The 26,068-nt window shown below is 30.3% G+C and overlaps 1 protein-coding gene across 1 annotated transcript in view; it reads left to right on the top strand.

The window, feature by feature from the left end:
* LOC114334869 (lachesin-like) overlaps nt 1–26,068 on the top strand; it is a 352,894-nt gene that overhangs the window by 194,945 nt on the left and 131,881 nt on the right. Inside the window, exon 4 of the mRNA XM_050643143.1 lies at nt 12,929–13,048. Within this exon, the coding sequence (XP_050499100.1) occupies nt 12,929–13,048 (120 nt within the window). The remainder of the gene's footprint in view (nt 1–12,928; nt 13,049–26,068) is intronic.

Genomic DNA, 26,068 nt, shown 5'->3' with positions numbered 1-26,068 from the left:
CGCACTTATTTAGAAACACCGTATATTGATGAAGAACATGTGTAGTTGTTAAAGTATTTAACTTTTTAATTATACAATTATTAAGGATTATGAGAAAGAAGAAGAAAGAATTATCCAACATAAACGAATGAATAAAAAAATAGAATATTAAGAAAACCTGAGGCTATAGTTGGGTTTTAATTTCCGTATTTTATAAATGCTAGAATATTCCACAGGGTGATGCGAACTTTGAGAAAAAAACAGAGTTTGATTGGTACACCCGGTATACAATGAAAATTTACCTGTTTAGCAAGAATATTATTACGGTGGTATTGTTAAAGAATCAGGTTATAACATGTTCAAAAAATAACTTAAATTGGCCAACAGGTTTAGGAAATATGAGACATCAAAAATTACCAAATTTTTAAGTGGGCCGATTTCTATGCAGGTAAGTTTAGTTAATAGACTACATAACAACCGTCCACGCATAATAAAGGAATGCCTGGTTTGAGGTTGTGAGCTCATACTTATATCTGGGATTATTGATCACAAACACAGGGTCGATACAGGAAGAAATAAAATGCATGATCTATTAAAAGTCACCGTAGAAAAATGGCCAAAATATGGAAGGAGTCTCAAATTTTACAAATTCAAAAAATTAGGATGATCCACTGCTTAAAATTCCCAATACTGACATAGTGTTGTGAATCTTAGATCGTAAGACAAGCAAATATAATAAAGATAAAAGCCACTGAAATGTTCTATGGGAGAAAAAGTTTCGAATTCCATGGATCGACCACAGGACAAATAATTCAATTTTAAATGAGCTAAAGGTTAGAAAACTGCTTTCCAGCAAAGTCCATCTCCAGGATGGACTTTGAATTTGAATTTGAATTAAATAAATGCTTTGGACGTATTATGAGAGTAGACACACAAAAAATGAAATACTCCAGGCTGTGGGTGAAAAATAGGTCGATTTCAGGATATAATTCAGGAATTTTTAAAACCTATCAGGTGTTGTAAAGGACGATGCCAGGAATAACTTCTACTAAAATGTGACCAAAAATATTGTGAGCTTTTTTTGTTATTGCGATTTTCATTTGTTAAATTCGCAATTTTTAATGATTTTTAATTTTGCAACTTAGGATATTGATTCTAGGGAAAAACTTTTTAATAGAAAATTGTAGTAAATTAAAAAACCTACAATTTGAGCTATGGTAAGTTTAATTTCGTTTATTGGTTATTGCAAAACAGCCTGCGAAAGGTCAAAAATGGCCGTTTTTTACAATTGCGTTATTTATTGTACAAATAATTTCTTATATTTTTTAAAGCTTTAAAATGAAGATCTTTCAATTCCAAACATAAAAAAAATTGTAAGGTCGGATTAACGAATTTGTTGCTTAGATATTATAAATTGTTTATCCCAAGAGGTGAAATGTCGAAGGCTATAACTTTTTGAAAAAAAATCGTAGAGACTTGTTGAAACATCCAATCTCCTTCTAAAGAGTTATATTTTCATATTCTGATGTAAATAAATCGTTAAAACATTTTTAAATTTCTAATTTTTGAGTTTGAAAATAAGGGGGCAAATTTCGTTATATACATTTACAGCTGAAGCGGCCCTGTACATCCTATGAGTTTTTAACTCACAGGTTATTGTTGCTAAAGACGAAACGAAGATTTATAAAAAAATAAAAAATTTCTAAGACCAACTGAAGCCGAGCTAAATGTTGGGCTTGAAAATAAGGGGGCAAATTTTGTTAAAAACATTTAGAGCTGAAGCGGCCCTGTACATCCTATGAGTTTCTAACTTACAGAATATTGTTGCTGAAGACGAAACGAAGATTTATAAAAAAATAAAAATGTTCTACAACCAACTGAAGCCGGGATAATTGTTTCTTTTTTCTTAAATCGTAGTGCCTTTATTTATAACAATTAAGAAATTATTTTACGGTCATTGACTAAAGAAAGACTTATATTATCTTAAATTAAAAATTATTATAAAATATAGTTACATTTAATTATTAAAAATTATTTTTTAAATCGGTGCTTTTGCGAGCGTCCGAATTTTGCAAATCGCCCGGCTCACTTCAAATCCGCGCGCTCGGAAAATTTTTACGTAACTTGTATTAAATTTTGACCGAAAACAATTTAATAATTTTACCATTATAATATACAGTCTATTTACCACTGTATTTGTTTTCTTGATAAACTTTTATATGTGAAATCTCATTTCTGAAGAAATAATATTACAAAAATGATACATATATATGAAATATATAACTATATTTTTAATTTTTTTTTGTTATATAAATATAATAATAATAATGTTACTTCTTATTATACAATATAAAACTTTTTCTTCTTGTAGTGACTATCCCTTTTGGACGTTGGCGACCATCATGGCAATCTGTACTTGCACACTAAATCGGTACTGCTGCTCTAAAAAGATTTGTAGTTGTTGTGTTCAACGACGTAAGTACATTTTCTAGCAAGGTAATCCTTTGCCTTCCTGGTTCTCAGTTTCCAAATGGGGTTTGCCAAATTGCCATGATGGTCGCCAACATCCAAAACGGATAGTCACTACAAGAAGAAAAAGTTTTATATTGTATAATAAAAAGTAACATTATTATTATTATATTTATATAACAATGAAAAAATTTAAAATATAGTTATATATTTCATAATATATGTATCATTTTTGTAATATTATTTCTTCAGAATTGAGATTTCACATATAAAATTTTATCAAGAAAAACAAATACAGTGGTAAATATACTGTATATTATAATGGTAATATTATTAAATTGTTTTCGGTCAAAATTTAATACAAGATAAGTAAAAATTTTCCGAGCGCGCGGATTTGAAGCGAGCCGGACGATTTGCAAAATTCGGCCGCTCGCAAAAGCACCGATTTTAAAAATAATTTTTAATAATTAAATGTAATTTAAGTAATAATAATTTTTATTTTAAGATAATATAAGTCTTTCCTTAGTCAATGACTGTAAAATAATTTCTTAATTGTTATGAATAAAGGCACTACGATGTAAGAAAAAATAAACAATTATCTCGGCTTCAGTTGGTTGTAAATTTTTTTTATTTTCTTATAAATCTTCGCTTCATATTCAGCAACAATAATCTGTAAGTTGGAAACTCATAGGATGTACAGGGCCGCTTCAGCTCTAAATGTTTATAACGAAATTTGCCCCCTTATTTTCAAACCCAACATTTAGCTCGGCTTCAGTTGGTCGTAGAAATTTTTTATTTTTTTATAAATCTTCGTTTCCTCTTCAGCAACAATAATCTGTAAGTTAAAAACATATAGGATGTACTGGGACGCTTCAACTCTAAATGTTTTTAACGAAATTTGCCCCCTTATTTTCAAAACCAAAAATTAGAGGTTTAAAAATATTTTACGCATTTATTTACATCAGAATATGAAAATATAACTCTTTAGAAGGAGATTGGATGTTTCACAAACTCTTTACGATTTTTTTTTCAAAAAGTTATAGCCTTCGACATTTGACCTCATGGGATAAACAATTTATAATATCTAAGCAACAAATTCGTTAATCCGGCTTTACAATTTTTTTTATGTTTGGAATTGAAAGATCTTCATTTTAAAGCTTTAAAAAATAAAAAAAAATATTTGTACAATAAATAACGCAATTGTAAAAAACGGCCATTTTGGACTTTTCGCAAGCTGTTTTGCAATAACCAATAAACGAAATTATACTTACGATAGCTCAAATTGTAGGTTTTTTAATTTACTACAACTTTCTATGAAAAAGTTTTTCTCTAAAATCAATATCCTAAGCTGCAAAATTAAAAATCTTTAAAAATTGCAAATTTAACAAATGAAAATCGCAATTAAAAAAAAAGCTCACAATATTTTTGGTCACATTTTAGTATAAGTTATTCCTGGCATCGTCCTTTATAGGCCTTGGGCCCGCATATACAATTATTATTTATGACCACACCGTTGAAACTTTTTGTACTTGTTATTTGGGTGGAGTCGGACAAATTTTGAGCTTGGCGCATTATGGTAGTGGGGCGTTTGTCTGTCAAGCGGTGACGAAGTTGTCAATTTTATGCAAGAAAAAAATTTATTACCACGTTGGTCATTCTATTTTAATCAATGGATTTTATCATATAAACAACGAAAACAATTTTGTCGGACAAAAATATTGGGGCATATGACGCGTCGGACACGCTAAATATGTCAAATTTATGAAAATAATAAATTTATTACCACATCGATAATTTTAACGGTATCTATCATAAAACCTTTTTACAATAATGTGGTAACCTTGTCGGACAATTTTCACGGGGCATATGCGCAGTCGGACGCGCCGAAGATGTCAATTTCCTGAAAATTTTTTAGTTATTACCACAGATGTCATTTTTATTTTGTACTGTTCTTTTACATGTGTAATGCATATTGGATCACTTGTCGGACAAAAATAATGGGGCGTTTTGGTACAATTAAAATAAAAAGTAATTTTTATGCATACAGGGTGTTTGGTAAAGAATGGGCCATAGCTTAACCTCAGGTCCCTGAGGTTAAAATAGGCCGATTTAAGCTAACTTACCTTAGTACAAAGTTTATAATAGCCGAGATACAGGGTGTCAAAGTTAAACTTTTTTTTTTATTTATTATTGAATATTTCCTGATAGGTATGAGATAACAACATGAAATTTTATATCTGGGGGTTTCTTGGGTCGAGAAATCTATATTCCTTACCAAAAATTATGCATTGCCCAGAGGGCGCCACATATGCCTTTCAGCACTCATTTATTACGTTCAATTTTTTTTATCCCTCACTCTGTATAATTTTGACATTAAAATTTTTATTTTCCTATTAGTTTTACTTAAAAAAGGTATACTTCTTTCATCTTCCTAAACTCAACCGTTTTCGAGATAAACGCATTTTAAATATGCGATACACCATCATGTTTAGCATAATATCATTGTAGTTACACCCGAAAAATAACTTAAAATTTATGAAAATAATAAATTTATTACCACATAGCTAATTTTAACGAAATCTACCATAAAACCTTTTTACAATAATGTGGTAACCTTGTCGGACAATTTTCACGGGGCATATGCGCAGTCGGACGCGCTGAAAATGTCAATTTCCTGAAAATTTTTTATTTATTACCACAGATGTTATTTTTATTTTGTACTGTTTTTTTACATGTGTAATGCATATTGGATCACTTGTCGGAGAAAAATAATGGGGCGTTTTGGTACAATTTAAAAAAAAATTCATTTTTATACATTTTTGACTTCATATTAAATTACGTATTTTTCGGCTCATATTACCCGTATGCGCGCCAATGGTGAATATTAAATTCTTAACTGTAGTTAAAAAATGTAGTTAACAATGTAACTGTAGTTAATACCCAAAATTAATTTTGGGTACAACTCTAAGTCATCATCATCATCATCATCATTTGGCTCTACAACTCTATGTGAGTCTTGGCCGCGTTTACTATTTCCCTCCATTGTTGTCGGTCCTGAGCAGCTATTTCCTATTGCTGTACTCCCATTTTGCGTAGATCGCTGGCTACTGCGTCCTTCCATCTCTTTCTTGGGCGACCAACTGACGTTTTTCCATCGGGCCTTTCCCAGAATGTGGCGTTTAGAAGTCTTTCGTCACTTGATCTTAGTACGTGACCCGCCCATCGTATTCTGTTTGATTTAATGTAGCGTACTATGTTTTCATCTCCGTATATTGTCTGGAGTTCATCATTGTGTCTTCTTCTCCATTCTCCAAGTCATACCCTTTTAAATTTTTTACTTAATGTGTGTAACAATTTTCAGCTAAATCGATCTAAAAATAACCGAGAAAAACTGTTTTAAAATTTTTTTTGATAATACCTCCTCGTCGATAGCCTAAAATAATGAAGTTTTCTGTTCGTTTGCCCCAACATTTTTGTCAGACAGTTACATGTTTTGGTTAAGAATATAATTAGTTGTAACTTACTACTTTGTCGGAAAAATGGTTGTAAATATAAGGGATGCACGAACCCAGCATAATTTAAAAGTATAGTTTATTAATAAACATTAAATTTTTTGTCCGACTTTGGATTTGCCCCAATATTTTTGTCCGACACTTAGATTTTTTGATTTGGAATAAAACTACTTATAACCCGATTTGTGTCGGAAATTTTTTTTATTTCGAGAAAAAAAACTACAGAACTATGTTTGTCGTTGTTCAAGGAGTATGTACGCAAATATCAGATCACAATTTTTCTAAAATTTTCCCTCTTGTCGGAAATTTTTTTGGAAAAATTTTGAGTACAAGTCTGCGTCTACCATTTTAAATGTTTTACTTAGTGTGTGTACCAATTTTGAGCTAAATCGATTCAAAAATAACCAAGAAAACTGTTTTAAAAATTTTTTTGATAATACCTTCTCGTCGATAGCCTAAAAGAATTAAGTTTTCTGTTCGTTTGCCCCAAGATTTTTGTCAGACAATTACATTTTTTGTTTAAGAGTATAATTACTTGTAACTTACTACTTTTGTCGGAAAAATGGTGGTAAAGATAAGGGATACACGAACCCAGCATAGTTTAAAAGTATAGTTTATCAATAAAAATTAAATTTTTTGTACGAATTTGGATTTGCCCCAATATTTTTGTCGGACACTTAGATTTTTTTATTTGTAATATAACTACTTATAACCTGATACTTGTGTCGGAAATTTTTTTTATTTCGAGAAAAAAAAACTACAGAACCATGTTTGTCGTTGTTCAAAGAGTATGTACGCAAATATCATATCACAATTTTTCTAAAATTTTCCCTCTTGTCGGAAATTTTTTTGGGAAAATTTTGGGTACAGCTCTACGTCATACCCTTTTAAATGTTTTACTTAGTGTTTGTACCAATTTTCAGCTAAATCGATTCAAAAATTACCGAGAAAACTGTTTTAAAATATTTTTGGATAATACCTCCTCGTCCATAGCCTAAAAGAATTAAGTTTCCTGTTCGTTTGCCCCAACATTTTTGTCAGACAATTACATTTTTTGTTCAAGAGTATAATTACTTGTAACTTACTACTTTTGTCGGAAAAATGGTTGTAAAGATAAGGGATGCCCGAACCCAGAATAGTTTAAAAGTATAGTTTATTAATAAAAATTAAATTTTTTGTCCGATTTTGGATTTGCCCCACTATTTATGTCGGACACTTAGATTTTTTGATTTTTTAATATAACTACTTAAAACCTGATACATGTGCTGAAATTTTTTTTTAATTCCAGAAAAAAATAGAGAACGATGTTTGTCGTTGTTCAAGGAGTATGTACACAAATTATCAGATCACAATTTTTCTAAAATTTTCCCTCTTGTCGGAAATTTTTTTGGGAAAATTTTGGGTACAGCTCTACGTCATACCCTTTTAAATGTTTTACTTAGTGTGTGTACCAATTTTGAGCTAAATCGATTCAAAAATAACCGAGAAAACTGTTTTAAAAATTTTTTTGATAATACCTTCTCGTCGATAGCCTAAAAGAATTAAGTTTTCTGTTCGTTTGCCCCAACATTTTTGTCAGACAATTACATTTTTTGTTTAAGAATCTAATTACTTGTAACTTACTACCTTTGTCGGAAAAATGGTTGTAAAGATAAGGTATACACGAACCCAGCATAATTTAAAAGTATAGTTTATCAATAAAAATTAAATTTTTTGTCCGACTTTGGATTTGCTCCAATATTTTTGTCGGACACTTAGATTTTTTGATTTGGAATATAACTACTTATAACTTGATACTTATATCGGAAATTTTTTTTTATTTCGAGAAAAAAAACTACAGAACCATGTTTGTCGTTGTTCAAGGAGTATGTACGCAAATATCAGATCACAATTTTTCTAAAATTTTAACTCTTGTCCGAAATTTTTTTGGGAAAATTTTGGGTACAGCTCTACGCCATACCCTTTTAAATGTTTTACTTAGTGTGTGTACCAATTTTCAGCTAAGTCGATTCAAAAATAACCGAGAAAAACTGTTTTAAAATATTTTTGGATAATACCTCCTCGTCCATAGCCTAAAAGAATTAAGTTTCCTGTTCGTTTGCCCCAACATTTTTGTCAGACAATTACATTTTTTGTTTAAGAGTATAATTACTTGTATCCTACTACTATTGTCGGAAAAATGGTTGTAAAGATAAGGGATGCACGAACCCAGAATAGTTTAACAGTATAGTTTATTAATAAAAATTAAATTTTTTGTCCGACTTTGGATGTGCCCCACTATTTATGTCGGGCACTTAGATTTTTTGATTTGGAATATAACTACTTATAACCTGATACATGGGCTGAAATTTTTTTTCAGTTCGAGAAAAAAATACAGAACGATGTTTGTCGTTGTTCAAGGAGTATGTACACAAATTATCAGATCACAATTTTTCTAAAATTTTCCCTCTTGTCGGAAAATTTTTTAAGAAAATTTTGGGTTCCGATCTACGTCATACCCTTTTAAATGCTTTACTTAGTGTGTGTACCACTTTTCAGCTAAATCGATTGAAAAGTAACCGAGAAACACTGTTTTAAATTTTTTTTTTGATAATACCTCCTCGTCGATAGCCTAAAAGAATTAAGTTTTCTGTTCGTTTGCCCAAACATTTTTGTCAGACAATTACATTTTTTGTTTAAGAATATAATTACTTGTAACCTACTACTTTTGTCGGAAAAATGGTTGTAAAGATAAGGGATGCACGAACCCAGCATAATTTGAAAGTATAATTTACTAATAAAAATTAAATTTTTTGTCCGACTGTCGAGTTGCCCCAATATTTTTGTCCGACACTTTGATTTTTTGATTAAGAATATAATTACTTATAACCTACTAATGTTGTCGGAAAAATGGTTTTAAAGGTAAGGGTTGCACGAACCCAGTATTTTTTAAAAGACAGTTTATTAATAAAAATTAAATTTTTTGTCCGACTTTGGATTTGCCCCAATATTTTTGTCGGACACTTAGATTTTTTGATTTGGAATATAACTACTTATAACCTGATACTTGTGTCGGAAATTTTTTTTTATTTCGAGAAAAAAACTACAGAGCGATGTTTGTCGTTGTTCAAGGAGTATGTACGCAAATATCAGATCACAATTTTTCTAAAATTTTCCGTCTTGTCCGAAATTGTTTTGGGAAAATTTTGGGTACAGCTCTACGTCATACCCTTTTAAATGTTTTACTTAGTGTGTGTACCAATTTTCAGCTAAATGGATTCAAAAATAACCGAGAAAAACTGTTTTAAAATATTTTTGGATAATACCTCCTCGTCCATAGCCCAAAAGAATTAAGTTTCCTGTTCGTTTGCCCCAACATTTTTGTCAGACAACTACATTTTTTGTTTAAGAGTATAATTACTTGTATCCTACTACTTTTATCGGAAAAATGGTTGTAAAGATAAGGGATGCACGAACCCAGAATAATTTAAAAGTATAGTTTATTAATAAAAATTAAATTTTTTGTCCGACTTTGGATGTGCCCCACTATTTATGTCGGGCACTTAGATTTTTTGATTTGGAATATAACTACTTATAACCTGATACATGTGCTGAAATTTTTTTTTAATACGAGAAAAAAATACAGAACGATGTTTGTCGTTGTTCAAGGAGTATGTACACAAATTATCAGATCACAATTTTTTTAAAATTTTCCCTCTTGTCGGAAAATTTTTTTAGAAAATTTTGGGTTCCGACCCACGTCATACCCTTTTAAATGCTTTACTTAGTGTGTGTACCAATTTTCAGCTAAATCGATTCAAAAGTAACCGAGAAACACTGTTTTAAAATTTTTTTTTGATAATACCTCCCCGTCGATAGCCTAAAAGAATTAAGTTTTCTGTTCGTTTGCCCCAACATTTTTGTCAGACAATTACATTTTTTGTTTAAGAATATAATTACTTGTAACCTACTACTTTTGTCGGAAAAATGGTTGTAAAGATAAGGGATGCACGAACCCAGCATAATTTGAAAGTATAGTTTACTAATAAAAATTACATTTTTTGTCCGACCGTCGAATTGCCCCAATATTTTTGTCCGACACTTTGATTTTTTGATTAAGAATATAATTACTTATAACCTACTAATGTTGTCGGAAAAATGGTTTTAAAGGTAAGGGTTGCACGAACCCAGTATTTTTTAAAAGACAGTTTATTAATAAAAATTAAATTTTTTTTCCGACTTTGGATTTGACCCAATATTCTTGTCGGACACTTAGATTTTTTGATTTAGAATATAGCTGCTTATAACCTGATACTTGTGTCGGAAATTTTTTTTTAATTGGAGAAAAAAGTTTATTAATAAAAATTAAATTTTTTGTCCGACTTTGGATTTGACCCAATATTTTTGTCGGACACTTAGATTTTTTGATTTAGAATATAACTACTTATAACCTGATACTTGTGTCGGAAATTTTTTTTCATTGGAAAAAAAAACTACAGAACGATGTTTGTCGTTGTTCAAGGAGTATATAAGCAAATATCAGATCACAATTTTTCTAAAATTTTCCCTCTTGTCAGAAAATTTTTTAAGAAAATTTTGGGTACATCTCTACGTCATACCCTTTTAAATGTTTTACTTAGTGTGTGTACCAATTTTGAGCTAAATCGATTCAAAAATAACCGAGAAAACTCTTTTAAAATTTTTTGATATTACTTTCTCGTCGATAGCCTTAAAAATTAAGTTTTCTGTTCGTTTGCCCCAAGATTTTTGTCAAACAATTACATTTTTTGTTTAAGAATCTAATTACTTGTAACTTACTACCTTTGTCGGAAAAATGGTTGTAAAGATAAGGGGTACACGAACCCAGCATAATTTAAAAGTATAGTTTATCAATAAAAATTAAATTTTTTGTCCGACTTTGGATTTGCCCCAATATTTTTGTCGGACACTTAGATTTTTTGATTTGGAATATTACTACTTATAACCTGATACTTGTGTCGGAAATTTTTTTTTATTTCGAGAAAAAAAACTACAGAGCGATGTTTGTCGTTGTTCAAGGAGTATGTACGCAAATATCAAATCACAATTTTTCTAAAATTTTCCCTCTTGTCCGAAATTTTTTTGGGAAAACTTTGGGTACAGCTCTACGTCATACCCTTTTAAATGTTTTACTTAGTGTGTGTACCAATTTTCAGCTAAATCGATTCAAAAATAACCGAGAAAAACTGTTTTAAAATATTTTTGGATAATACCTCCTCGTCCATAGCCTAAAAGAATTAAGTTTTCTGTTCGTTTGCCCCAACATTTTTGTCAGACAATTACATTTTTTGTTTAAGGGTATAATTACTTGTATCCTACTACTTTTGTCGGAAAAATGGTTGTAAAGATAAGGGATGCACGAACCCAGAATAGTTTAAAAGTATAGTTTATTAATAAAAATTAAATTTTTTGTCCGACTTTGGATGTGCCCCACTATTTATGTCGGGCACTTAGATTTTTTGATTTGGAATATAACTACTTATAACCTGATACATGTGCTGAAAATTTTTTTTTTTAATTCGAGAAAAAAATACAGAACGATGTTTGTCGTTGTTCAAGGAGTATATACACACATTATCAGATCACAATTTTTCTAAAATTTTCCATCTTGTCGGAAAATTTTTTAAGAAAATTTTGGGTTACGACCTACGTCATACCCTTTTAAATGCTTTAATTAGTGTGTGTACCAATTTTCAGCTAAATCGATTCAAAAGTAACCGAGAAACTCTGTTTTAAAATTTTTTTTTGATAATACCTCCTCGTCGATAGCCTAAAAGAATTAAGTTTTCTGTTCGTTTGCCCCAACATTTTTGTCAGACAATTACATTTTTTGTTTAAGAATATAATTACTTGTAACCTACTACTTTTGTCGGAAAAATGGTTGTAAAATAAGGGATGCACGAACCCAGCATAATTGGAAAGTATAGTTTACTAATAAAAATTAAATTTTTTGTCCGACTGTCGAGTTGCCCCAATATTTTTGTCCGACACTTTGATTTTTTGATTAAGAATATAATTACTTATAACCTACTAATGTTGTCGGAAAAATGGTTGTAAATAAAAAAATTTCAGGAAATTGACATCTTCGGCGCGTCCGACTGCGCATATGCCCCGTGAAAATTGTCCGACAAGGTTACCACATTATTGTAAAAATGCTTTATGGTAGATACCGTTAAAATTATCCATGTGGTAATAAATTTATTATTTTCATAAATTTGACATATTTAGCGTGTCCGACGCGTCATATGCCCCAATATTTTTGTCCGACAAAATTGTTTTCGTTGTTTATATGATAAAATCCATTGATTAAAATAGAATGACCAATGTGGTAATAAATTTTTTTCTTGCATAAAATTGACAACTTCGTCACCGCTTGACAGACAAACGCCCCACTACCATAATGCGCCAAGCTCAAAATTTGTCCGACTCCACCCAAATAACAAGTACAAAAAGTTTCAACGGTGTGGTCATAAATAATTATTGTATATGCGGGCCCAAGGCCTATTACAACACCTGATAGGTTTCAAAAATTCCTGAATTATATCACGTTTTTTCACCCACGGCCTGGGGTAAAAAGATTTATTATCCAATGAAAGGTACAAGGCCAAAGATCACGAGTTTTTTTATCAAACATGATTTTTACAGGAATGCAATCATAATATTATAAAACCACAAATACACAAAATACCTTTTTTAAAATATTTTTTAGAAATTGTAAAATATTCAGTAAGGAAGTGTTGTTGACCACCAGTTATGATTTTTCTCATATTTTTTGAATGCAAAGATTTTTCTGTGGAAGGGTTGGCTCCTTTTTCGAGCCAGTCCCGCCCTGATATTACTATTATCCATTACTTGAATGTACCCTTATTTTACACTTTGGGTTAAAATAGAATAATAAAATGTATAAAAAAGGCCATGCATTATTAAACCGTAAATGTATTTTGTTCCAGTTCACCCCGTCATACACGTGCCTAATCAACTAGTTGGAGCACCCTTAGGCACAGACGTCACTCTAGAATGCAACGTGGAAGCGTATCCGAAATCCATCAACTACTGGGTTAGAGATACAGGTATGAATTCATTCGTGTCTGCCTATCCAGCTTCACATCTCTCGTTTCTGCTCATTTTGCTTTTACCTCGTTTCACTTACTAAACTAAATTAATAACTTAAACACTTGTACAATCCAGTCGACGTACTCGCGCCATGTCGAGAATTTGCGATAGTTGGCATAGCTTTAGGTTCAGGAATCATTATATTTTGAAGTTAAATAAATTATGTTTGTGATGTCACTTTGACACAAATACTTAGACATGAAAATAGTTTAACAGTATAACTATAAATATTCTTTTTAATAGAACAAACGCAGAGAACAAAACAATCAGAAGAAGAACACAGGATGATATGGCTGCCGTTTTTTTATCGAAACTGAGATTTTTTAACTGATTTTTTATCGAAAATGAGATTTTTGTATTTTTAGGTAAAATAGGGTATTTAGTATATATTTATAAAGATTTTGGAGTTGTAGAAGCATTATATTTTAAATGAAATTGCAATTTTGTTAGCGGTATCTACACTTTTCAGTTAAAATACTAAGCCATTTGGCGGCAAATGTTAAATACTATGGCGTTTTGACGGTATCTGCTACAGTTGCCGTCCATATACCTTAGCATATTGCACTTACCGCTAATCTACTTTCAAGAATGCTACGCCTACATTTAGAAACCGCCAAATCGCCTTAGTATTACAAAGTAAATTCGGCCTAACTTTACAATAAATTATTGTGTTAGTTAAAAGAGTTGTGTGTGTGTGTTCACAAAGAGGGGATGGCATTAGATAGTTAGTAAAAGAAATAATTAGCGAGGATGGTAAGAAATTTTCGAGTTTATTATATCTATTGAAATGTATTTTCATTTTTGTTTATAATATTTCAAGAATTAACCAAATTATGTTGTCCTAAACAATATGAATCTGCCCCAAGTGGATGATTTTTTATATCTTGAATTAGGCAGTAAGAGATTTTCATATTTAAAAAATATTTCTTTTTTTTAATTAGGTTTTAAAAACTTAATAATATATCCACACGCTGTCCACAAACATTTTTAGAAAAAAAGACTTAAAATAGGTATTATGTTTTTTTAGAAAATCAAGTAGAGTCGAGTAAGAATTGTGAACCACGAGGTGATACCACTGAAGACAATATTGTAGAAAGAGAAAAATTTGTTGTAAAGCAATTACAAGAGGTGAAAAAAATTATGTTCAGCCTGTACAGGCGCAAGGTTTGTTTCATACTTTGTTTCAAGGTTTGTTTCAGTTTTCTGTATCTTTGTTGGTCGTACATGGGATTAGAATTGGCAGTCCCATTGATTGCATTTTTTTTGTTTAAATACAAGCTAATATCATTGTTTAACCAGAAAATGTCTAGTAGTCTAGTTATACAATGCTATTATAGATACGGGATTGTAGATTTGGGATATCTTTATTTAATCTTTTGAGAATTCTTTACGTAAGTTTTATACAAAAATGCTGGTTTTATTCCTTTATAAATTTTCTAAGAATGCGTCAGGTACCTGGATAATAATCCAAAAATTTGTTTGCATATTTTAAAAATCTTATATATCCCATAATTAGGTATTTTTTGGTCTTAAAGACAATGGTCATCATATTTTAATCATAACATATAACTAGTTTGTACAATACAACTAATAAAATGTTAAAATTTGCCCTAATTACTGTAAATTATGGTATTTTCCCAAATATAATATTGTGAAATACCCAATAATATAACAATACATAATAATATTAGGGCAGGTGTCGGCGATCATAAAAATCTTGAAGCTCTGTAATAACTAGAGACTGGAAAATATGCACTAAAAAATGTCTAAAATATGCATGCAATATGCATTTTAAAACAAGCTGAATATGCACAATTAACATGCAAATATGCATTTATATATGCACTTATTTTTATATGAATAATTTTATGGTTTACGTTAAATACATAAATAAATAAAAAATAATAAAAATAAATAAATAGGTTTGAATTTAAACCAAATTGTATTATTATTTCTTAATATATTTTTTTAACTTCAGGTTTTGTGACAAATAAAACGGCAAAATATTTTATTTTGACCACAAGATAAATAAGAGTACAATAAAATAAATGTACATATTTTTATTGTTACAATATTGATTCATATTTTCTAAACTAATATTATAAAAAGAGTACAATAAAACAAATTTACATATTTTTATTGTTACAATAAATAATCATATATTGATTCATATTTTCTAAACTAATATTATGTCTTCTATCTGTTAATATTTGTTTATAGGCAGAAAAAGATCTCTCAACGTCACAAGATGTAATTGGGGCATATCTGCCGTCCGTTAGCTAAAACATCGCTAAGCCACCATAGGCCGATTTTGAGTTATAGATGCCACACTATATAAAAAAAAATTCTCTATCGATCTGTCCTGGATTCGTATTTCTAAGTTTTGTAGTTTCAAAGATAGCGTAAGCAAAAACATCGTTATCTACAACAAAAATTTAACTTTACACAGCTTAAACTACGTTTATCCACATTACTCAACTAAAACATCAGGAACAGCCTTCAATGATAGTATTTTGTTTAAATTTTCATTTAAGATACTTAGCTAAAACCACGTTGCCCAAAGTTATACAACTATAAGACCGTTAACATACTTTAACTTTTTTTTAGTCAAGGTTTATTTCACTACATCGCGAAACAATACTTAACTAAAAACCCGTTATACACAATTACTACACTAAAATATCGATAAACTTTCTTAACGATATTAAAGCTAAGGAACATTTAAAATATTGCTGTACGATGTTAAACTTAAACATCGCTAACCTCCCTTAGCGTGTTTTGCGATAAATAATCTCCTAGAAGTTCCATAACTAAAACACCTTTAAGTAACAATACTACGCTAAAACATCACTAGGCGACCTCCCACTCACCGTCTCACCTGTCCTACACTGCGGTCATATGTCATATCGTATATCGTCAGTGTCAGTATTCTATTGTTGGTCGGAGAAAGTACGTCACGCGCTTTTGGTGAACAGGATATTTCACGCCAAATCATCAATATGGCTAAGAAAATTTCTTAGTAGGTTCCTCCTTGCTATTATTACTAAAATTTTTAACAAATGCGCTTAAAAGTTAATGGAATCTTAATTACTACTTGTACTGTACAAGATGAAAGATTGTATATTTTTTATGTTTTCATGATAGTGTGTATGACAGTTAAGGTTGTTTAAGAAATATTTACTTGTTTTCTAATCCTATTCCAATAATACCTATTATTATTCCTAGTAAATGTAATTTTTCGTTTTTTGCAGTTCTAAAATTTCCCGGCTATCTCAACTCATATTAGAATGGTAACGCCAAAAATACCAAGTTCGGATTACTTTAAGATGCGAACAGGAAACATAATTTGTAAACAATTTGTATGCTCGACCATATTCCATGACGTCGGCAGTTTTTAACAAATTTAGTGAGATTCAAAATAGTTTAACATCTTACCAATCCCGAAATTTGATAAACGAAATTACTATGCTAAACAAAGCCTCTCACAACGTATCATTAGAAAACACTGATATGTTTTGTAATGAAGAAATGCCAGCAGATGATTTTCCTTCTGATAATGTACCTGATTCTATCCAACATAATTCTTTTCACCCTGATAATAATACAAAACCATCATTATGCCCTAATATATTAGATTTTAATTCAGACGACTCAGTTCTTGACGAAGATTATATTCCGGATTCAAGCGAAGATTCAGACGATTTAAATTTGCCAGAAAACGTTCCTTCGCACCTAAAATTGCCAAAGAAAAGTCAATTACGAACTTTTCCTACAAATTTAATTGAGCCTTCTACTTATACAGCTACACTCACCAAATCTTCACCATCTCATACATTCCGTAATTCACTGTCCTCAAATAAACATAAAAAAAGACGCGTTACGACAGATTTTCGAGAACTAAGATGCATTTAAAATGGGAAAAAAAAGAGCCAAGAAAACACACTGTAGATTGGACTAATAAAAACAAAAATAGTCACACTATGCAAACGAAAAGCACTGGTACGGGGAGAAGTGAACTTGATGTCCAACCATAGAAACGAAAGAAGTATGACACTGGCCTAGGTGAACGGATTAAAGAGAAGAGAGCTAAAAAGCAATTAGAATACTGAGCAATTTACTGAGCAAGATAGAGCACAGTTAAACTCTGATTTTTGGAGTTTGTCTTTTGAACAGCGAAGAGTTTTTGTTATGTCTCAAGTGGCTGTAGCAGTTCCGAAAAGAAAATACACAAGTGAACCTAAAAGAAAGCCGAAAATATGTCTTGCGTTTAAGAAGAAAAGAAGTGGATATGTTATTGACGTGTGTAAAATTTTTTTTTGACTACCTTGGGTTAAAAAAAATAACGACGCGATATTGAGGTCACTTGATGTTACAAATCACATTCATTCCGACATGCGTGGAAAACACCAGAAAACGCCTCGTATAGATCGCCAGTTAATTAATAACCACAAACAATCATTCAATCCTGCATAGTGCACTACAGACGCGAGCACGCGTCATTGAGACGATATTTACCGAGCGATATCAATATAACTTCTATGTACAAAGATTTTTGTTCAAAATATCCAGAAGAAAATAAAATATGTCCTATGAGGTTTATCGCAAACAACTCAAAACTTTGAATATTTCATTCAATCGACTTGGTAATGAGGAGTGCGAAATGTGCGAGTCTTTTAATTTACATAAAAAGCAAACATCACATGATTGTAATACTGTAGTAGATTGCAATCCTTGTGTCGAATTTCGAAAACAAAGCCTTAAGTATACACAAGCCAGGGAGTTGTATACTAAGCATAAAAATCTGGCTCAAAGTGACAATGTAATTTATATACCTTCAGATTTAGAAAAGATCATAATGCTATACCAAGATTAGAATCCTTTAAAAGTATAATCTTTTGCCCACGTTTAATTACTTACAATCAAACTTTTGCTCCACTGGGAACAATAACATCTAATTAAAAACCGTTAACCGTTTTGTGGCATGATGGCATAGCTGGACGGACACAAGAAGATATAATGAGCGCCTTCTATGTATGTTTAATGAAAAATCGCGATATCCAGAACATTAATATATGGTTAGATAATTGTACAGCGCAAAATAAGAATTGGCTAATTTTATCTAAATTAGTTCATATGGTAAACAGTGACTTAATATCTACAGAAGAAATTTCCTTATTTTATTTTTAACCTGATCATACGTTTATGAGCGCTGATCAAGTTCACCATCAGGTAGAACTTGCAATGAAGAATAAGGGTAATCTGTATGACTTTACCGATTTCGAAGACGCAGTTGCTTCGATAAATAACTCCAAAGTGATAGTCAAATCTATTTCACCACAAAATTTTGTTAATGTTCAAAATTTGATAAGTGAGAGGCGTATACAAAAAAGTAACCCAAGAGGTCACTCATAAAATATGAAACATGTTTGTTTTAAACGAAATTCATTTGGGTTACTATATAAAAATAATTTTAATGAAGATTTTATATATCTGCAATTTATGACTGACAGATATTTAAAAAATCCAAGTTGTATGATTCTCACATTTAGCACTTCTCCAAAAGGCGTTGAACTTAACCGAAAAACTACGTCAAGTGACAAATTAACGCCTATAGTACTGCCACATAAATTGACATTTTGGAAAACATTGCCAACAAAAACTGATGACGAGGAGGGGAATGAAACTAGATTTATGTTAACGTTGATAACTTTTAAATATTGTTAATGATAATATTAAAAGATAAACAATTTCTATGATTGGGAGACGGGAGGAGAGGACGGATAACAATGTTTTAAAATACGACATTTAAAAATAAATCTAGTTCCTGATTCATGAAACAAGTATAAGTACTATATTATTAGTGCTTTCGGATTCACGCGAAATACAGTAGGAAAAATGAAAGAATACCCATGAACGAACATATAAAACACGCTGTATTTTCCTGTCACCGTGTCACACAAAATTTTTTGTGTGACACGGTGACAGGAAAATACAGCGTGTTTTATATGTTCGTTCATGCGTATTCTTTCATTTTTCCTACTGTATGTCTCATCAAAATCTTATCCATCATATCCACTCAATCCCTTATGTGTTTTGTTATTTTTCTTAAACCAGTCTACGAAATTAAGTACATAAATAATTACATTCTTTTCATCTAAGAATTTGATATTCATTTGATAAGTTTTATTTTTTGTTCGATTTTTTATTTTGCCTATGACTGCTACTTTGTTTTTATACCTACCTTCTTCATTTCTTTAATAATAATAAATGTTTCTTGTCCAAAGTTTGCCGTTTTATTTTGTTGGTTAACCACATTTTGCTGTATTGCTTCAAACCTAAGGCATTATTACTTAGCTATAACATCGCTATTAAGGAAAGGTTATCAAATAAGTGATGTTTTAGTTAAGCATATAATATAAAAAATGGCTACTGGAGTAAACTATTTTAGCCAATAAACAATTAAACACCTTTAGTGATGTTTTAGACAAGGTTTTGTTTTAAAAATTAAATCAAAACCTTAACTATAACATCATTAAATACCGTAGCGATATTATAGTGTCGGAATTATTGATAATTTAGTTATGTAAAAATTGTATCAAATATTTGTTCCAAAATACTAAACTAAAAAGTCATTAAAGTATGGTTAGCGATGTTTTAGTAAAGGTTTTCATATGTAATCAATAATAAATGACACAGCTAAAACCACTTCTATTGTTTTTTTATACCATAAAATAAGTAAATTTTGTTTGAAACTCTATTTAATTGGAAGAGAATTAAAACACGTTCCTTTCGAAGTAACATACATACTTCTACGATAAATAGTTGTAAAGTAGCAATGTCTTGAAAATTTTCCCCCGTTTTTTGCTCATATCTCAAAATCGGTCTCTGTGGCTTAGTGATGTTTTAGCTAACGGACGGCAGATATTTAAACTTTGCTATTAGAGACGGATCCATATTAATATTTTCATCGAAGTTTCCAAAATTGATTATATTATTTATTGAACGCAATAAAGTGAAACCCTCATTTTTGTTTAAAACGTCATCAAGTTTATCTTTAATTTTTACTCCAATTTCCCCATTCAGATTTGTTATTTTCTGTTTAACCGAATCAACAATAGACATACTATTGTGAAGACATAAATTTTGAGCCTCTAATTTTGTAATTGAACTTTCAATGATATCGAAATTCGATTTTATATACAACAATTGATTTTTAATAGACTTTTCTTTAAAAATATTTTGACAGTTATCAATAGCGGTACAAGTCGGATCAAAACTTGAAATAACGCTTTTGATGTCGTCGTAGTGTTCAGATAAAAATATAGCACTTTTAAGCCAAGTTCCCCATCTGGTTAATACTGGTTCTGGTGGTAAAGGAATATCGGGAAGCATCTCCCTATATACCTGTACACGTAGTGGTGCTTTCAGAAATACTTTTTTTACATTATTTATTAAGGTGTTTACATTGGGAAATTCAATTCTAACTTTCTCTGCAACTCTGTTTAGGCCGTGCGCCAAACATGTACAGTGAATTAAATTAGGGAAAAAGATTTTAAGATTGGATGCAGCTTTCATCATATATGAGGCGGCATCACTAAGCATTAATAATATTTTTTCAAATGGTACTTGATCAGGTAAAAAAAAATTTGTTAGGGATTCGTTAACAAATCTAGCTATTGTAGCATAGTTTGTTTTTTCCAAACATTTTACACTAATTAAGTATGAGTTTTTAAAATCGCCAGAGTCGTTAAGAACTCCAACAATTAGATTCGCAATTTGTCGACCCTTTGTATCCGTTGTTTCGTCGACGGAAATCCAAAGATAATCGGCTTTTAACTGATTTTTAATACTCGTCATCACATCTTTGTAACATGCACTGACATATTTTTTCCGAAGAGTTGAAGAACTTGGTATTTGAGCTGGTTTATCTTTAATCTTGCAATAAGTTTTTAAAAAGTTTTGACACGATTTATGTTCTAACTTGTGCAGAGGGATATTGCAGTTCAAAAAAAAATGGCATAAATCCTTTGCAAAGGTTTCTTGCCCAACTGACGTATTCTGAATCTGCAAACTGTTCTGTAGAATCTGCTGGCGAGGTTTATTATCATTTTTTGATAGCTTAGTTTGGTGAAGTGAAGTTTTTATGTGTTGAACTACTTGGAATTTCTTTTGACATGGAATCTGGAATATAATGATAATGATGTTTTAGATGTTTTCGTAAATAGATACCTACATTAAAATGATCAAACTTTTTAAACCTCCCCCAATTTTTTTTTATTTCTCAAAGTGAAATTGAAATCGTCAAACAATAAAGTACAGTCAGTGTACCGTAGTATACAGGGTGGGCCACTCTCAACACCTCGCTCTGTATAAGCCAAACCGTTGCGAACTTTAAAAAACAGTTTTTGAAGAAATGGGACGGTTTGTCATTTTAGAATAGACAGACACATAGATGTGCAAAGAAGTTTGATAAGTTTAAAAATCTATTGAAGTGGAGAACTTACCTTTTTATCACAAATGGTGCAAAACATACTTTCACTGTCGATAACTTTTAGATGATTGTTACTTCCAATCCAACTTCTGAGAAGACTTGATTTTTCCCTTGCTACTTTAGGCATTTTCACAATAATAATAAAATGATTTTTTTACACAGTATAGTCAATAACTTGCAATCACAAAAGTTGAATAATCGGCGATTGATTTAAGACTAACCATTCATAAAATAAAATAATCTATCCTACCCTTAAAACAGTGTTGCCAACTCGACCAATATAGTATTTGCCAAACCTCACAAGAATGATGGAATGATCAGTTCAACAGTAGGTATTCCATTATCAACTAATAAAAAATCCCTATAGCAAGCATAACCCAGTACAGATAAATTATTTGTTTTAAAAAATGCTGAAACATGATCCTGTAGTTAATAGTAATCTCATGGTCCACAGACATAAGTACTAATATAAACATTATTGAAGGCGAAGGGATTTGCTGATGTAGGTGTGTATGTGTGAATGGTTAAACATTTTTTGTTAGGAATCAGATTTGACTCACTGATATCAGTTTCAAGTTCCTGTGAGAGAGTTCCTAAGTTGTTTTAGTAATTGTAAGGCCAACATAAAAATTTGTTCTGAATTAGAAGATTTTCGATTTTTACTAAATAATTTTTATATTATTTAATATGCTAGAAAATATGCTATATGCTAAACAAGAAATAAATAAGCTAAACAACACAAAAATATGCCAAATCTAGCATAAAATAAGCTAAATTGGCAACGCTGCCTTAAAATTTCGTTTTGGTTGGTTTTCCCAGAATAATTCATAGTTGGCCGACACCAGCAGAAAGTACAGGTAATATTTGTAATGTTATTCAAAATATAATCGGTATTTACTTAGGTAATTTGTAAATTCTGAGAAGTCTATAAATCTTAAATATCCGGATAATGATACCTGCAGCTATAAATAACGCCCATTATGTTTATGGGTACAACAACAAAGGAGCTTAACAGCAAAATATTTACTTTCACATTTTATTTTAATGGATGTTGATGTTACTAATATATACCTTATTTTTAAATGGGGTAGAGTAAATTCCCATCAAAATATGCATTTATATGCTCTTAAATCTCCAAATATGCAAGGCATATGCATTTATGAAAAACATGAGAAATATGCAGCATATATATGCATATGCATTTTGCATATAATCCAGTCTTTAGTAATAACTCAGGCCTGTCGTAAAATAGCAAACCGTTGTCGCTAAGAAACAAAATAAAAATAGCTGAGAAAGTCAAAAGTATGGTTTACAATCACATTCACAGTTGAAGAATTCTTTAAAACGCTTCAGCAGATGTTTAAACATCTATAACAATCTGAACGAATTCTGTTTAGTATAAGTACAGTTCTGCCCAAATTATTAGACGCATTATAAAAGATTTTATAAAAAATGTTAATTATGAGGTAATACCATTGTATTGTAATACTAAATAGGTTTTGTATATGTACCAGACACAAATTATGTTTTTTGGTGGTCTATTAAATTGTCTATATTGAATCACAAATAGAACATTAATATTAATAAACCAATATGTATTTATTGACTCTTGAAAGAAACAGATATAACTACAACTAAATATTGTCAATTTGTTGTTGTCATATTGTAGCCCAACAAAATAATAACATTTTATAGTACTTTAATTCTTTCAATTTAATAAACTGTAATACACAGAAAAGCTTTTTATTTCATATCAATCACAACTGTAAACCACATACCGCTAATAGGTTTAGTTTTATAGTAAGCTTTGATAAAACGTTTTAGCGGTATCTACCTCTTTTTATATAAAACTTTGTTTTAAAATATAATTAATGGTTCCCTTAATAAACTGGGGCATATATCCGGTTTCACCCCTATTCAGCGGTCCCCATAAGCGCGGTCCCCGATTGAGCGGTCTCAATACAGCGGTCCCCGTTTCAGCGGTACCCCGATTCAGCGGTGCCCAATTCAGCGGTCACCATAAACGCGGTCCCCAATAGAGCGGTCTCAATAAGAAAATAATAATATGACAATGATAAGTAATTCGTTTTATTGTAGGATATTATTTTAACTAATTCTTGTTTGAAAATAAACAGGTAATATCTAAGTATCTGGACCCCAGTTATTAGGGAAAAAAATCATCGATTTCACGTAAAGATGTTCTACAGGGTTTTCAAAGTTTTAAACGGTAGATGAGGGATAACTGATGATAATTCCGTGAAGACGTACAGCTGATTTTGCTTTTTTTAACAATTGTAAAGAATGAAAAAAGCAGTTTTTTGACTATAAAACGTTTCTTGTACATTTTAGAGAAAAATGTTTCAAATACATGTAGATCTTAAAAAGTTCTTTAATTTGGTGATAAGCATATTGTAATATATAAACAATTGACCGAGATAATTGCAAAAAACCCTCATTTTTGCAGTAAATTATAAATATTAATAACTTTATTTTTTGCACAATGACGTAAAATTTAATGACTTTAAATTATGTCAATTACTGAGTTATTTAAGTGTGCTAAATTTCAACCAGATCGACCAAATAGATTATAAGTTATTCAATTTGTTTATCCCAGAGAGCAATTGTTTATACAACTGTTCTTGCCCTACAGTGACACTGTGAGATATTTAGCAGATCGCAGTCGATTATTTGAGACTTTAATTTTGAGACGTATTAAAAACATTTTAACATTTTATTGAAATTGTTATTAAAAAAACTGTTTGAAAAAGACCTGACTTTTTAGCTTATAAACAATTAGAATAACTTGGATATTTTTTATGTTCCGTACTTGCATGTAGGCTCAATGGAAAGCTGATGAAAAAATTCATATAAAAAAAGAAAAAATAATTTTATATGACAAACAGAAATCAAGTTAGCATTTATTTTTTAATAAATCATATTTCCGTTGTTCATACAAACTAACAGCTGAAAATTGAACAGATCGTATATGAGAATCTACATTTTATGATCCAGTTTATGAACTGCCTATGCAGTGAAATAGTAAAAAGTTGTGACCCTTTAAAATGATGGAAAATCATGGAAAAATCAGTTGATTACATTTTTTTTAATTATTGAATTTTACAATTATTTCGTAAGAATTCTGTAAATTTTATTAAATAAAGTATATTATTAAGATAAATATATAATAAAAAAATATACATTAAAAAAGAAAAAAATAGTTTTATATGACCAGTAGAAATCAAGTTAACATTTGTTTTTTAATAAATCATATTTCAATTGTTTACAAATATTGATAGGTGAAAATTGAACAGATTTTATATAAGAATCTACATTTTATAGTCCAATTTATGGATTGTATATGCAGTGAAATATTAAAAAGTAAGGACCCTTTAAAATAATGGAAAATCCCTGAAAAGTAAATTGATTACATTTATTATAAAAGTTATTTAATTTTACAATTATTATTATTTTGTAAGGATTCTGTAAATTTTATTAAATAAAGTATATTAGTTAGATAAATTCTATAATAATTATAAATTAATGCAATACATAATTTTTTTTAATTTGATACTGCCTTAATAAAGTAATTTTTGTTTTATTATAATTTTATTCGATGAATCTATTAATATTTGTCTAGGTAAGCATCTAATAAGTATAAATTATATTTTTGCATTATTTAATGATGTATGTGTAAGTTCAATAATTAGAATTAAATTTCTGTATTCGTTTTAATAGTAATTTATTTGAATAAATTTATATAATTAAGTACAAAAATTAAAAATAAAAGAATGTTTATGAATTTTAATTTGATTATTCTAGTCAACGTCTACAACTTACAAATTGCTTCTTTGCAAGTTATAGTTCATCTTCTACAAAGTGTATTTATTTCTTTAAATAAATCATCTAACTCAACTTCGTCAAGAATGACTGCAGCGCGATTGAAACATTTTTTTCTCTTCTTCTTCCAGGTTTGTCGGATTTGTCGTACTGGCATCATAAATGACCATCATTAAAAATGCTCGTTGCATAATGTAGTATTATTTTGAAAATACGTAAATAAAACATCAAATTTTTTGCAAATTATTTACCATATTACCCTACTTTTTATGCAATTGCAAAGCTATATATAGGGTGATTTTGGGACAATTTATTGTTTATTTTATAAGATTCATTTTTTATTGTTAAAACTACTGTCCCCAAGAGGGTCCTGTTTTTACTCATTTTCCTGAACGATGCCTCTCAAACGGCATGCTGCAGAACCAAACGCCGGCGCCGCTGAAACGGGTCGGTGGATTCGAGAACCGCCGAAACGGGGACTGCTGAAATGGGTACCGCTGAACCCGGGACTGCTGAAAAGGGTCGGTGGAATCGAGAACCGCTGAAACGGGGACTGTTAAAATGGGGTCTTACCCATATATCCATGCATAAAAACTATTAGCTAGTCCATAAATCCCTTACGGGCCAAAATTTTAGCACTCAATTTTGA

The sequence above is a fragment of the Diabrotica virgifera genome, chromosome 2 (assembly GCF_917563875.1).
Source record: "Diabrotica virgifera virgifera chromosome 2, PGI_DIABVI_V3a".
Lineage (NCBI taxonomy): Eukaryota > Metazoa > Arthropoda > Insecta > Coleoptera > Chrysomelidae > Diabrotica > Diabrotica virgifera.
The sequence above is the reverse complement of the archived record's forward strand: the minus strand, read 5'-3'. Positions and strand labels throughout refer to the sequence as shown.